Source organism: Calliphora vicina, chromosome 2 (genome assembly GCF_958450345.1).
Source record: "Calliphora vicina chromosome 2, idCalVici1.1, whole genome shotgun sequence".
NCBI lineage: Eukaryota > Metazoa > Arthropoda > Insecta > Diptera > Calliphoridae > Calliphora > Calliphora vicina.
The window spans coordinates 59,175,949-59,191,946 of record NC_088781.1 but is presented as its reverse complement, the minus strand read 5'-3'; the positions used below and the strand labels follow the sequence as shown (position 1 = coordinate 59,191,946).

Sequence of the window (15,998 nt, the reverse complement as noted above, 5' to 3'; positions counted from 1 at the left end):
GTTGAAGAAAAGTTTAGGACCCAAAAGCAGACAAAATTTCCCAGAAAGTTCTTGGTATGGCAAGCAATATGCAGTTGCGGCAAAAGAAGCCACTCATTTGTTACAACGGGCTCTATAAATACCGAAATTTACATCAAGGAATGTTTACAAAAAAGGCTGCTTCCATTCATAAGACTTCATAATGTGTCCACTTATTTTTGGCCTGACTTGGCATCCTGTCACTATGGCAAACAAGCCCTTGAGTGGTACAAGAACAATAATGTGGTATTTGTACCAAGAGAGGCAAATCCTCCAAACTGCCCGGAGCTAAGGCCAGTGGAGAGATATTGGGCTCTTGTTAAAAGAGAATTGAAGAGTACAAAAAAGGTGTCCAAAAGTGTGGTAGATTTTAAACGGAGATGGACTACATGTTCGAGCAAAGTGACAGAAAGCACTATAAAAACGTTAATGGAAGGGTTTCCGAAAAAGGTTCAAAATTTCATCACTAGTGATTAAAACTATAAAAATAATTTTTTTTGTAAATTGTAATAATAATTTCAATCAAATAAAAAAAAAATTAAAGCTGTAAGTTTAGTGGTTTCTTTTTTATAAACATATATGTATGTTAAGAATTTTTCGATCTCACTCCTTATATCTTTAACTTTATCAATTGGAGCGCAAAAGCAAAAGGCAAACGAATAAATAAGTAACAAAAGAAATTCCACATGATTTCAAAAATATATGAAAAATTGTAATTAGTGTAAAATGATTATTCTTAAATTATTTTTAGTAACTCTAGTGATAAAAATAGTAAGTGTAAATCTTTTCATAATCAAACTTAATAAAACTGAATAAAATAACCTTTTTAATAAAATATTAGTGTCACACGGAATTTATGCAAGTATTCCATCCCTTTAACCCAGCAATTGCACCTTTGGTGCCAATATGTCCTCCACCACAACAACAACTCATGACACCACCACTTAAAATTTCGCCGGCAAATACTACGGTCTTGGAAAAACCTAAAGATAATTTAAAATTTCTATTACCCTTCATGGACATGGATATACAATATGATCGTAATATACACGTTATGCAGGATGAACAAAATCAACAAATCTATATTTTACATGGCCATGAACTGTATCAAATGTTTATCAGTCGTCAAGAGAAACGCTTAAGCTTGTTGGGTCTGTTGGAAGGTAGTGTACGTCATGTGGAACCTTTAGGAGCAAAGGTATGTTAAGCTAGATTCTTATTAGAGATATTCTTATTAATTTGGTTTCAGATTATCTATTGGCAAGGTAATCTTTTGTTGGTTATAGCATTGGATGAACATTTAGAGGTGTATCAATTGTCCGTGGATGTTCTTACACAGCGTGCTGAAATTGTAAGAGATCCTGCCCGGGCACATGAGCCGGCTCCCATATTTGAAGCCATACAACAATTGACTTTAACAGGTAGATTTCAAAAATTATTTTTGTTTTCCCCGGCCGAGGAAAGGATCATGATTGCGGCAGCAGTAAATTTTACAAAGTTGTATGGAAAATTTAGGTTAGTAATATTAATTCCTAATTTAATTTTCAAAATTAATTTGAATTGTTTATCTTAACTTTTCTATTAAAGAATTCATTGCGAATTTTTTCATAGGCTTGTTGAATTCATTCTTTTAAGAATTCACTCTATAGAATAAATTATATATTGAATCATTCATGTTCACAATAATTGGTCTTACCAAATGTTAAAAAATTATGTGGATATTTAAATAGTTATTTATAATAGATATTTATGTAAAAAAAATAAAATTTTGTTAATAGAATATGTTTGATAGACGCTAGACCAAACAAGCAAATACAAGTAAGAGAAATAAATACCCTTCACCAAAGAATACTTCAAAATAAAAATTTTAAATATTTGTAGGTAAACAAAATTTTTTTTTCCAAAGTTGTTTTTGGGAAAAAAAATGTCGAATTGTTTTTTTTTTACTTTTTTTTTTAAATTTTAAATATTTTTTTTAAATTTTTTTTGTTTTTTAATTTTATTTTAATATTTATCGAAAAAAAACTTGTTGAAAAAAAAATTCGGGTGAAAAAATATTTTTTCCGATTTTGACCCATTGTAGGTCCAACTTACTAGGGTCTTATATATCTATCATTAGATATCCATATTGTCTATATAAATGACTTAGTCATCCAGATATAGGTCAAAAATCGAGGTTGTCCTGGTTTTATATGGTCTTATATCTTAGCCATTTCTGGACCGATTTTCTCGATTTTAAATAGCAATCGAGCCGGAAGAATTCCGGAGATATTTATGTATGAATCGTATGTAAGTTATTTGGGGGCTTCGGAAAGTTGATTTCAACAGACAGACAAACAGACAGACATGGCATAATCGACTTCGCTTTGTACACATTCAAAGCCTGAATGAATTCTGTTATGAATTATTTGAATGATTTATATACAAATAAAAGCCTTTAGGCCGTATTCATAAACAAATTTTAAATTTAAACAACGTTTTAAAATCAAATTTTATATGGAAATTTTGCCTTAAAACATTTGGGGAATTCAAACGGTCTCCTATTAGGTCGTATTGTCATAATGTCATAAAATATTTTTTTTAGTTTAAATAAATTTTTGTTGGGTTTCAAACAAAAAAGTTATAAACTAATAAGATAATAACACTTTTTTTGTTTGCAGCACAACAAGAATTTGTTTAAACTAAAAAAATATTTTACGACATTATGACAATACGACCTAATAGCAGACCATTTGAATCCCCCAAATGTTTAAATTTAAATTTTTTTATGAATAATTTATTTTGTTGGAAATGCTTTTATGGAATAAATTGCTGATATTTATAATTCTGAATTAAGATTTTCGAGAATGCAATATATTTCATTCTAATCTCGCAGTATATTAATATGAAATGTCCAATCTTATTAAATTGTACTGAGTTAAGTATTAAATTAATATTATTTTCTAAATTTTTTTCAGAACATTTGAATGGTTTAATACTTACTTTGATCCTGTAGAAGAGATAACAGTTCCCGCAATACATGTGGTCAATGTTATTGGTGCTCAAACAAAATACTTGGTTACGGGACGGGCGATTAAACATCAAACCAGGGTATGAAAAAATAATCCAAATTTTATGAAAATAATGATAATTTAAAAATATTTAACTCCCTTTCAGACCATTTTAACTGTTTACGAAATAACATCACCTACACTACGGCTACAGGTCAAACAAACTCTTACAGTACAATCTCGAGTAGTCCATATATTTACTTATCGCCATCGTAATATGATCGTGGCTTGTTCAAGTAAACAACAAAAATGTAGTTCTTTCCGTCAAATGCCAGATGGCCATTTTAGTGTCTATAGACATCGTACTCCCAAGGAATTTGCCTTTGATATGTTGTCATCGTCAGCTAGATTTGTTGGTGCTACGCGTCAAAATCAAGTAATGATTTTCACCAATCATCGCTTAGATTGTTATGGCAGCTTTACATCGGATCAAATGGATGTTACAAATTTGTTGGGCCATCAAAATGCAGATAAGGAGGATTATTTGCTGCTCGTTTATAAAATACCATTTAAGATGTTGATGCGTATAGTGGAATTGGAAATAAATGTCAGTGATTTGGCTACTGTTAATCAAACTGAACCGGAGGGTAAGGGCGGAAAAATAAACATACATATATAAAGAATAAAGAAAATAGTTATATAAAATTTTATATACATATATTTTTACTGTAACAAAGGCCAAATATGATTGATAAATTATTTCTTATTTTTTTGTACAATTACAATGTGATTCACAGAAATTTTAGCTTCAACTCGCCACCAACATCTCTTCGAATCGACAGTTGGCCAGTTGCGCAGTACACTTTTGCAGCGTAAAATGGACATGGATGTATTGCGTAAAGTTTCACACATTATAAGACCCAAACTAAAAGATCTTGATGTGATAGAACCCTTGACATTACAATCAGGTAATGTGGGCATTATCAAAATCGTCGGAGACTCTTTAAGAAGCCCTCAACAAGTATTACAAAAAATTGAGAACCTTAGACAAACTTATCAGCCACAGCGTTCGAAACGTTCCGATAATCAGGGACCCTTCAATATAACCCTGGAAATTACAAATCGTGTTAAAGTGCAGAGAATGAAAGTTAAAAATTTAATATATCAAGGAGATGTTATAGAAGGTAATATACCTAAGAAAAATTCATATTTATATAGATCTAAATAAGTCATTATTATATTAATAGGTTTCTCTTTGAATCGTTCCAATAACCAACAAATATTCTTAAACATTAAACCAAAAGTAACCACCCAAACTTTAAACGCCACCGATTTGTTGCTGCCACAAAATATACGCGATACACGTCAACACAATATCCCAGATTTATTTTTCGATTTAATGCCCATCGTTCGAGTTAAACATTTAAAAGTGTTCTCTATTAATGGCATTCCGTGGAATGTTCTTTATAATTCATTGTTTTTGAAAAATCGCGATAAATTAATACAAGGACGTGTGGTAATGCAATCCCAACTGAATGTCAATCATGTGACGGTGACTGTTTTAAATGGTTTAACTGTTTCCAATCTCTTCAATTTAAAACATCCTCAAGTTATACATTCCGATTTAGTGATATCACGTTTCTTTGTTCACGATTTGAAGGCGAAAACGGTGAATGGTTTAAATTTCGCAGAGGACATTGTGTTTAGTGGAAACGATACGTTTATTGAAAGTAAGTACTAGTTATAACAAAATTGTAATAATGGATATGGATGGATCACATAAATCTTATATATAAATAGGCCTCACGCTTTATTGTGGTACACTTTTAAGTATGTTATTGATCACCAATATTGATGAAACATATATGGTTTAAAAGTTTCTTTTCCCAAGATATGCAATATAAACAAGTAAGAAAGTATATAATACCCTACACTAAGTAAAAGAGCAAAAACATTTTTCTTTTAAAATTTCAATAATTTACCACTTCCGGGTCCTAACATGGGAACTATGACCAATTATGGACCGATCACCATGTAATTATGTCGTGCGATTTATGTCTATAGGAAAGTTGACTATGTTGAATTTTGTGTGTATACCAACATTTTTAAGCGATTTATGCACGTTAAAGTGATTTTCGGAAGTGGGCCTTATATGGGAGCTATGACTAATTATGGACCGATCGTAACAAAATTTGGTGACATGAATTTTGTATATACAAAACTTATTTGAAGCGAAATTTGTGTAGATACATATATAAATTAAACATTTATGACCGATAAAGTCCAATTTCGGAAGGACATTTGTATGGGGGCTAGGTGAAATAATGGACCGATTTCAGCCAGTTTAGGCTTGGTCCTTGGGCCGAAAAAATAATATGCACCAAATTTGATCGAAATATCTTCAAAATTGCGACCTGTACTCTGCGCACAAGGTTTGCATGGACAGCCAGCCAGTCAGCCAGCCAGCCGACCAGACGGACGGACGGACATCGTCTAATCGACTCAGAAAGTGATTCTAAGTCGATCGGTATACTTTATTTTTGGGCGTTACAAACATCTGCACAAACGCATAATACCCTCCCCACTATGGTGCTGTAGGGTATAAAAATTGTTTAAAAATTCTTTCCATAAAAGTTGCAAAAATTATTTTTCCTAGTGGAAATAAATCTGTAATTTCTAAACGGATAGTTCAATTTGAATAAAATTTTCCATGGTTATAGAGGAGTTATAGTTTTGAATTTGGACTTTAAACAGCAAGGAGGGGTGTAGCCTGAAGATCCCAAAATAGAGAACCTCGTGTATATGAAATATTTAAAATTATGAAAAATTTTTGTTCTAAATCCGATTTACATACAGTGACGGACATTACAATAGAATCACTACCAATATTTCATTTAAAACCAGGAGCAATCATAAGGATTGGTGTGGGCCAGAAAATATAAAAAAGTGGCAAAATGTGTTGTGGACGGACGAAACGACCATTAATTTTATGTGATGATAAGACATGGGTTAGACGTCCAAAAAAAGGCAAAAACCAAAAACGTTTAAACATGGTTGGGGAAATATTATTATATGGGGATGCTTTTCTTGGTATTGTGTTGGTCCAATTTATTGGATTAAATATAATATGGATAAGCACTTGTATGTAAATATTTTGGAGAATGTTATAAAGCCATGTAAAAAATTCATGTTATGGAATGGCCGTCTCAATAACCAGACTTAAATCCAATGGAAAATAGTAAAAGACAAACTCGGACCTGAAAAATTTAAAAACAAGGAAGAACTTTGGCAGAAAATTCAGGAAATATGGTATGCAATTTCCCGATCTACATGCGAAAGTTTGTTAAATTCAATCCCCAAAAGATTTGATGCTGTTATTAGAAATAATTGATATGCAACAAAATATTAAGAAAACAACGAATTCTTATGATGATTTTTTATTTTTAATCATTTTAAGACTGATTGATTCTATTTGAATGTCGCATATTTTATTTAGTCTTTTAGATTTGACATCGTTTTTAACAGAAGAATGTGTTATTTTTTTATTTTTTTCTATTTATTGTTTACGTTATAAGCATTAATATATAATGAACAAATTTTAAATTTTGAAATCACGAATAAATTCATAGGCTTAATTCTTTAGTATTTCAAACGTATTGAATTTATTCCTGGAAAATTTCATTTTTTATAAACATAATTCCTTATTGAATCAATTAAGTGTACTTTAATTCAAATTCGTTATAAATTTATTGAATGGTTCAGTTTTTCTTCAAAATTCTATTACAAATTGACTTTAGAAAAATTTCTTACACAATCTAGCTTTATCCGGCCATTTTTTCTGTTGATAAGAAATTCGAATTATGTACCAAAACAACCACCAAAATATTTCTTCTAAATTTGCTTCCTATTTGCAGTAAATATATTACAGATATTACCATGGAATTTTGAACACGTTATTCCTATGATAACATGATAAAATCTGTTAAAAATGGAAAGAATCTGTAAACGATTTCTTTATTCCAAAGTGATTTAGAAACGTTTTTTATACCCTTCATGGTCGTGAGAAGAGTATATATAAGTTTGTCATTCCGTTTGTAGTTTCCACAATATAATTTTCCGACCATATAAAGTATATATATTCTGGATCCTTATAGATAGCGGAGTCGATTAAGCCATATCCGTCTGTCTGTTGAAATCAACTTTCCAAAGCCCCCAAATAACTCACATACACGATTCATACAGCAATATCTCCGGAATTCTTCAGGCTCGGTCGAGAAAATCGGTCCACAAATGGCTGCGATATAAGAAAAAACCAGGACAACCTCGATTTTTTACCTATATCTGGATTACTAAGTCATTAATATAGACAATATAGATATCTAATGATAGATATTTCAAAGACCTTTGCAACGACGTATATAAGAGTTGGACCTACAATGGGTCAAAATCGGAAAAAATATTTTTTAACCCGAGTTTTTTTTTCGCCAATATTAAAGAAAAAAATATTGAAAAAAAAAAATTTAAAATTTAAACAATTTTTTTTTAAATTTAAAAAAAAAACATTCGAAACCATTTAAATGTGTAGGTTATCTCTTTAATTTCAAAACATATTTAACCTTATTAATTTTTTTTAGGGCCTGGCTCACAAAATGCGAACGAACACATTCTTTCTTATTTTATATTGAAAACAATAAAAAAAATCAAATTTATTTGTTGTTTACTGGTGATGGGTATATAAGATTTGGCTCATCCGTATATAACACTATTCCTTGTTACTCTCTATGATTTACTGTTCAAGATAATGTTGTCAAATATCTAATTTATATCATTCCCATTTACAGCACCTGTTATAATGCATCATTTAAGCATTTCCGGAGACCTTATATTGGCAGACAATACAAAAGTTGAGCGTCTCGCAGTCAATCCCGAAGAAATAGAGTTTAAACAATTTTACACCAACAAGGTTATTATCAATGGCAGTTTAATAGTGAATAATCTAAAGAGAGAAAACGATAATAAAACTAAAATCATATTGGGAGACGAGGAATTCGATGAGAAAGAAATTAAAGAAAAATATTTGTTAAGAGAAGAAGCCCAGGTAAATAATTAAAACACACTAATTTTAACACACTTCATTAAATAACTAATAAATAATTTTCAAAGAATTTCAGTTTCCCCATAATATTTGATGAGGCCAGAGTAACAGCCCCTCATTTGGAAAGTAACTATTTGAATGACCACAAAACAGAGCAGCATATGTTGTTGGATAAAGTGGCTAACAGCAAACCTTTATTGGTGGTCTTTATGAATGCTCATGTCCAGGGAGATGTCATATGTCGAGATTATAAATCCAAAATAGCAGAAATAAAGGAAAACATTATACGACCAGGCGACAAGGTCAATATAACGGGTACAAAATTATTTGAGGCTCCTTTAGAGGTTAATAAAATGCAAACCTTGTCTTTGAATAAAAAACCAGTAAAAGATTTTGTTTTCAAAACTCTGTTAAAACATAATGAAACCTTGCAATTTAAAGATCTAAAAACCTTTACAAAGATCAAAGTAAATAATTCTTCATTGGTTGATAAAGAACTACAGGCATCCTATTTGAATAATTTGCCCTTGGAAGATTTACTCAACAATGATTATTACATGGATCGTTTGTATGTGCCTCATTTGGTGGAAACGTCTAATATAGTGTTTCATAAAATTAATGGTATACCCTTTGATACGTTTTTCAATAAACTTAATGTTAAAGATGAGCGTTTAGTGCTGCACAAGGATCTAATAGTGGAGGGTAATATACAATTTGCTCAACCTTTGGAATTAAATTCTATAAATGGCATAGTTTGGAATGAGTATGTGGACAGTTTGGTGCGCCTCAATGAGAATGCAGTTATCGAAGGAGATGTGTGTTTCTATGATGATTTAACTATAACCAACAAATTTGAAACATCAGAAATAAATGGTTCTGATTTGGAAATGATCCTGAAAAATGTGCTAATGCAAACCAAACCCCAATTGATAACTGGTTTATATCACTTCGATAATATAAATGCCTCGAACATGGATGTTTTGAAGATAAATGAGGTTAATGTTAAGGAATTTATGGAGTTAACGAAAAACCTTACGGAAATCGAAGGTGATATTATAGTGGATAAACTAAATATCGGAGGAAATTTGCAGGGCAATTTAAATGACTTTGAAAAGCTGTTATATGTAACAGAGAAAGTGAGGCAATTAACAGCCAAGTCTTGGAAAAATGTATATGTTTTAAATAATGCCAATTGGCCAAAAAATGTTAGCGATAATGCCCAACAGGAACTAATGAAATATTTTTACAAATCAGCTGTGAAATCAAATCAAGATCAGATTATAACAGGCAATGTCAAGATCTCTAAGCCTTTAATAACAAAAATGCAAACCCGTTTACAATTTCCCTCAAATGTAGACCTGGATTTTATACATCAGGATGGTTTGCTTAAGAATTCCTCGCTAAAGCAGACAATAAAGGGGGGAAAAGTTTTCATAAAACCCTTGTACATGGAAACTTTGCAAGCTGAACGTCATTTGTATGGAAAATTCTTAAATAAAATTGATATTTCACGTTTCAATCAATCACTATATCGTTTAACAAGTCAGCAGCCTTTACAGGGTCCCTTGAAATTTCTCAAACCCCTAACTATAGGACATTTACAAGTAAACGGATTAATTAATAGCTTAAACTCTTCCCTAATATATCAGTTGAAGCCCAACTCCACCATGCCGCCACTAAAACTTCATGAATTGTATATCGATAATGATTTGCATATAACAACGATCAATGATATGAGTTTGGAATATTTTCTTGATAATCGCGTAACCCTGAAGGGACCAGCTTTGGAACACTTTGGTGTTTTAACATTTGAACATTTAGTTATCGAAAAAGAAGCCCTTATGCAAAGCATCAATGGTATACCTATCGATAATTTGGTATTCAAACACAGTCCACATTTGCAAACCATTACGGGTCATAAAACTATAGAAAAGTCATTGGAACTAGCTGGACCGGCTCATATAATGCGTATAAATGATAAAGATTTAATGGAATTGTATCGTAGTACTTTAATGAAAGAAAATAACTATCAATTCGATAACTTGTTAATCGAACAGGCAACATTTGAAAGAGGTTTACAAGTGGTCAGAAATTTAAATTCTAATTTCCAGCAAAGATCATTTTCAGAAACTGAAGACATACCGGGTAAAAACAAAGAGAGTTTCCTTAGATTCTTAAGGGAATTCAAAGAAAATATAACCTCCTCAGCAAAAGATATCCTATATTTAGATTATGATTTAAGTACTTCGATAAAATGGAAAGATATTAAGAATATCACTGCACAAAAATCTCTACTATATGAATTATCACGTATATCCTGCTGTGAGAAACAATATTTGCAAATTTCTTTACCCCAAACAAACATAATTTATTTACAAAACATCACCAGTAATCGCTTAACTTCCACAACTAATAAAATTTCTGTAAAAGCCGAAAACTATTGTAAACTCCAGTACCGTAAAGTGAAATCAAAAGTTACCATTACAGGCCACAAGTTATTGAAAGTGTTTGGTATGAAACGTTATATAGAAACCATTTATACACTAAACATCGATAACTCCTCTGATCATTTTGTTATATTGCATGCCTTAGATTTCCCTTCATTAAAACGCAATGAAGTTCGAATATTTAAAATTTCCACACAAAATAACAGCATTAGCGATTGGCAGGGTTTGACACAAAATATAGGAGAACAATTGAAATTCTATAAATTTCCTAACTTACATATACTCCTAACCAACGGTTTAATCGATCATCATCCTGCTCTAACAATTTATCATTTCAATTACACTACACAGCTGTTTAAGCTACAACAAATTATCGATGGTGATTACGATATTATGGAAATGATTGAAATGCCTAATGCAGCCGCTACGAAACAGTTAATTGTATCTTGTTCCAAATGCCAACGTATATTTATTTATGAATTTAACTCTTCTGAAAATCCAGCAAAATATGAAATTTTCCAAATTATATCTTTAAAATCATCTATTGATAAATTAATAATGTTTTCTTTGCACAACGATTATTATATGTTGGTGGTGTCTCAAAGGGATTCGAATTTTTATAATATTTATAAATATTCTTATATCCAGGGTTGGCGTCATTTGACCTTTGGCTATTTTCCAAATTTACAAATGTCCATACCGATTATGGAATTGTGGAGTAGAGATAGTAGTTTAGCTAAATCGCAAAGTTCTGCTGGTATACCATTAATTTTACTTTGTAATTTAGAAGATTGTTATTTAGTTAAAGCTATTGTTTAAGTCTTTTTAATTGATGTAATTTTATGTAAATATTAATTTGTAAATAAAATTTATTTGTATATTTTTGTAAAGGCAGACAATGTTATCGGGTTTTTTCTTTACACATCACTAGCTACATATACAGCGATGGAAACTATTTTTGAAAACCATATTCCGTTATTTCAGTTTTTAAAAACATGACCTTTTATTATGTGTACCTAATTTAATAATATAAAATATTTTCTTTCAAAATAGTTTTTTTAAATTTTTTTCCAATTTTTCCAAAAAAAAAACATTTTTTTAAATTTATTATTGAAAAAATATTTATGAGAAAAAATTTTTCGGTTAAAAAATATTTTTTTTCCCGATTTTGACCCATTGTAGGTCCAAATTACTATAGACTTATATACATCGTTGCAATGGACTTTAAAATATCTATCATTAGATATCCATTATCATGGTGAAGGGTATAAAAATTGAACTGTATACGATACAATTTGCCATAGAACTTTTAAACTCGCCGAAACAGAAATCGTATACTCTTCGCTTTTTGGATGAATCCAAATACAATTTAAAAGGCAGTGATGGGAGAACATATGTAAAATTGCCGAAGGGAAAGTGATTGGACCCCAGATACACGGACATGTTTGGCGGTGGCAATATTATGATGTGGAGCTGTTTTTCAGGGTAAGGTATGGGTCCAATTCATGTTATAAAATATACTATGACTGGAATCGGATACAGATTTCCATTGTTTGGTCAATACCATAATAACGAATACTTTTTAATTTGTTTTCTATTTGGCTGGAAATGTAAATTGACCTCAATCAGTTAACTTCTTAACAGGTTCAAATTTTATCGTAGGATTCTATTTTATTCAGCTTCGATACAAGTTTAAGTTAACTCAAGTTGACTCAGATTCGATTAGGAATATGTTTCATAAGTCTCATGAAGTGGGTAATATTAACGATTGGAGATATCTTTATAAAATTTGACACAATCAGAGTTGAGGCATTTCTGTGTAGATTTGTATTTACATGGATTCGTAGTTGAATGCCTGTAAAGTTTTAAAAAAAATCACCAAAAATTAATTTATTAATCGAATGAGAAGAATAAAAAAAGTCTTTGAAAATATCTACAAAAAATAATATTACATGTGTGGGTTATTTCTTTTAACGATCGCTTCATTAGGAGAGGAATATCAAACAGAATCCTTGTAATATTTCAGTAAAATCGGAAGCAAAAAAGATACTATACCAATTCCTACTGCTTTCAATTCAGTAAAGTTTTTATGCTAGATTTTAGAAAAAATTAAAATTATTTTAACAAATTTTTCACGTATTGGGAATTTCAGCATTCAGTATAACGACAATGACACAAGATATCAACAAATTTGTTTACAGATCTTTCGATTTACATATATAATATGTATCGTTCGTAATATCGTTAGAATTTTACATTAATTTGAATATTAAATTTGTCTTCACAACAAATCACTACATCATGAAATATCAAGTTATTATGGTGAATTTTATACTAGTATATACTGTACAAAATGCCTATACTTATGTACACTTCAGGACAGTCACAAATCTTGCCTTCTTTTGAAATATTTAATGGTTCAAGCAAGAGCTTCTTAGTTATTTCCAAAATAAAATGATTTAAATCACTGTTCTTCTTAAGTGATTTGTGAATAATGTTTAAAATTCCGTTTATCTAAACAAATATAGGTTAATGCAATACTCAACGTAGTTTCCAGGTGTTTCCATGGGCAACAATATTTGCGGACAAGCGTGCTTCTCCTAAGACCACTATCAAAATAATAAGTTCGTGACTTATTTCACGCCTTCAAAGACTTGACAGATATAAAATAACTGTGCTGAAATTGTTATCAAATTATTTTTGTATAATATAAAGTATGTACACGATAAAATTGGTTCATTAGATGGATGGGAGGAGTAATAATGTTGACGAAATTAAATTAATTATTCCTAATGTTAATTTGTGAGAGCAATGCTCACCTACCAACTTGATATTAGACAACCCTGTTCATCCAATTTCGTAAATTTTAAACATTTTCGTTTAAAACGAGTCAAAACGAGTCCAAAACTTGTGAAAATTCCAATTAAACATAGATAACACTTCTTAAAAATTGTCTCCTGATTGCGTTATAAAACAGAACAGTTTTAAAAAACAAGCTTTCGATCGTTGTGATAAAAAGTTCGTGAAATTCATAGATGATGTATAAAGTTTGAGCCAGGAAACATAAAAAGACAAATCGAGATATTTTAATTCTTTTTCTTTCAGAATTTAGGTTTAATCCAATGAAGAATGTAGAGACACAGGTTATTGATCTAGAAACAATGTAAGGGAATTAAGGGGATGGAGAATCTATAGTATACCGATAGAGGCCTAAATTCCCCAATATCTGTATCTTTCTGTGATGATATTGTTTCGTGTACACACTTTATATAATATACCTTAAAATAAATGCAACCAAATTTTATCTCAGGTTGAAATTAATAATAATATTTACTAAATCTGTTGTTGACATTTCCTAAAAAATTTTGTTTACAACATTCATTTTAATCTACAGCAAATAGTTTTAATTCTAAAATCTTTATCACTATTTAGACATTAGGCAGTAATAACGACTACAAATGCGAGAGCAAAATAACAATGGAACATTTTGGAAAGATATTTTTGAATATGAAATCTGTTAAAATAGCAGCACAATTATTACATGACACTGACAATCCAATTGTATATCTATTTGAAATGTAATCTAAAACTATAGTGACAAATGTCAACAATTTGCATTAACATTTTTGTAATATTAACACATTGTGAAAGACTATTTTAATGTTGTGAACATTTTGAGGAAAATAAATATGTAAGACAGAAATTAAAATATGGATGTGTGATTTTACTTTTTTTAAAAAAAAAAAAACAAATTAAATATCATAATTCTTAAATTTATTTATGTATTACGTAAAATTTCTTATAGCCCCCTAGTATTTATGCATATGTATACAGATTTAGTTTTTATTAAAAACTTTTTAACCCAATTATCGTCCAATTTGGTTAAAATTTATAATATGTATTTAAATAGTGAAATTAAGTATATAAAAATTGTTCAGTTTTAATGCCATACAATTTATGAAAATATAAAATTAATTTATCTTAATAGTTTTAAGTACATTGTTATAAATGTTAACCCTTAATGGTAAACTATTTTTATTATTTTTCAAAATCTTTTGACGTTTAAAAGATTACTTTACGTAATTTTAAATACAATATATTTGGTCAATTCACAAGATCTCCTATCATGTCATATTGTATTAATGTCTTAATATTTCACGACTCGGCGGCTCGGCTTAACCGACTCTTGGCGTTCGGCGCAGGTCTCTGCTGGTTGGTTACGATAACACAATAAACATAGCATACATAGTAGTATTATTTTAGGACATTTTTGCTTGAAAGGCAATAACAAAATTTTTAAACCATTGCGAAATATTGCAAATCAAAAACAAGTAATACAGCTATATTCTGCTGCGCCAAATCTTATATACCCTTCACCAAATTATACTTCAAAATACAAATTTTCAATATTTTTAGGTGAACAAAATTTTTTTTTCCAAACTTGTTTTTTTAATTCTTTGGAAAAAAAAATTTTATTTAAATTTTTCAAATTTTAATTTTTTAAATTTAAAATTTTTTTTTTGTTTTTTGGTGAAAAAAAAAATTCGGTTTAAAAAATATTTTTTCCGATTTTGACCCATTGCAGGTCCAACTTACTATGGTATTGCAAAGGTCTTTGAAATATCTATCATTAGATATCCATATTGTCTATATTAATGACTTAGTAATCCAGATATACGTATGTATGTAGGTAAAAAATAGAGGTTATCTTGATTTTTTCTCATATCTCAGCCATTTGTGGACCGATTTTGCTGATTTTAAATAGGAGACTTATCGAAAGCATGTCTGACAGAATTATTGAAGATTTGGATCTCGAAGATATCTGGGGTCTTCAGAAAATTAATCGATTAATATTTTTTTTCTGAAATCAAAAACTTTTGTTGACTTTTTTTTAAAATGGGCCCTTTTTTCTTAAAATAAAGCTTAGACATTTTCCTTGAAGACCAATTTGGTCGCTTAGTGGGATGCTAGTGGGATATCTATCAAAATAAATATTTTGTAACTCAAGACATACAATTTTTGATTTTTTTTTTGCAAAATCGAAATTTTTTTCCAATATGGGCCCTTTTTTCCAAAATTGTTTTTGCTCAAAAGAAAGCTTAGGTCCATTCCTTTAAGATAATTTTGGTCCCTTAGTGGATGCGAGTGGGATATCTATCAAATAAATATTTTGTAACTCAAGAAATACAATTTTTGATTTTTTTTTGCAAAATCTAATTTTTTTCCAATATGTACACTTTTTTTAAAAATTTTTTTTTGCTCAAAAGAAAGCTTAGGTCTTTTCCTTTAAGACCTATTTGGTGGCATAGTGGGATGCTAGTGGGATATCTATCAAAATACATTTTTTTATTTTTTTTTAAAAAAAATTTTTTTGCTAATTTTTTTGTGTCTTAGTTACTATCCAATAGAACTAACCTTGGTGCAAATTTCATCCCGATCGGATGACAT

At 30.0% G+C, this 15,998-nt stretch overlaps 1 protein-coding gene across 1 annotated transcript; it reads left to right on the top strand.

The window, feature by feature from the left end:
- The first annotated feature begins 744 nt into the window (after window positions 1-744).
- Window positions 745-11,369, top strand: fs(1)M3 (female sterile (1) M3). Its single transcript, XM_065500034.1, has 9 exons — window positions 745-789; window positions 860-1,216; window positions 1,268-1,533; window positions 2,976-3,108; window positions 3,175-3,655; window positions 3,806-4,192; window positions 4,256-4,738; window positions 7,850-8,106; window positions 8,172-11,369. The coding sequence occupies exons 1-9, from the start codon at window positions 745-747 to the stop codon at window positions 11,367-11,369; spliced, it is 5,607 nt and encodes a 1,868-aa protein (XP_065356106.1).
- The last annotated feature ends 4,629 nt before the right edge of the window (window positions 11,370-15,998 follow it).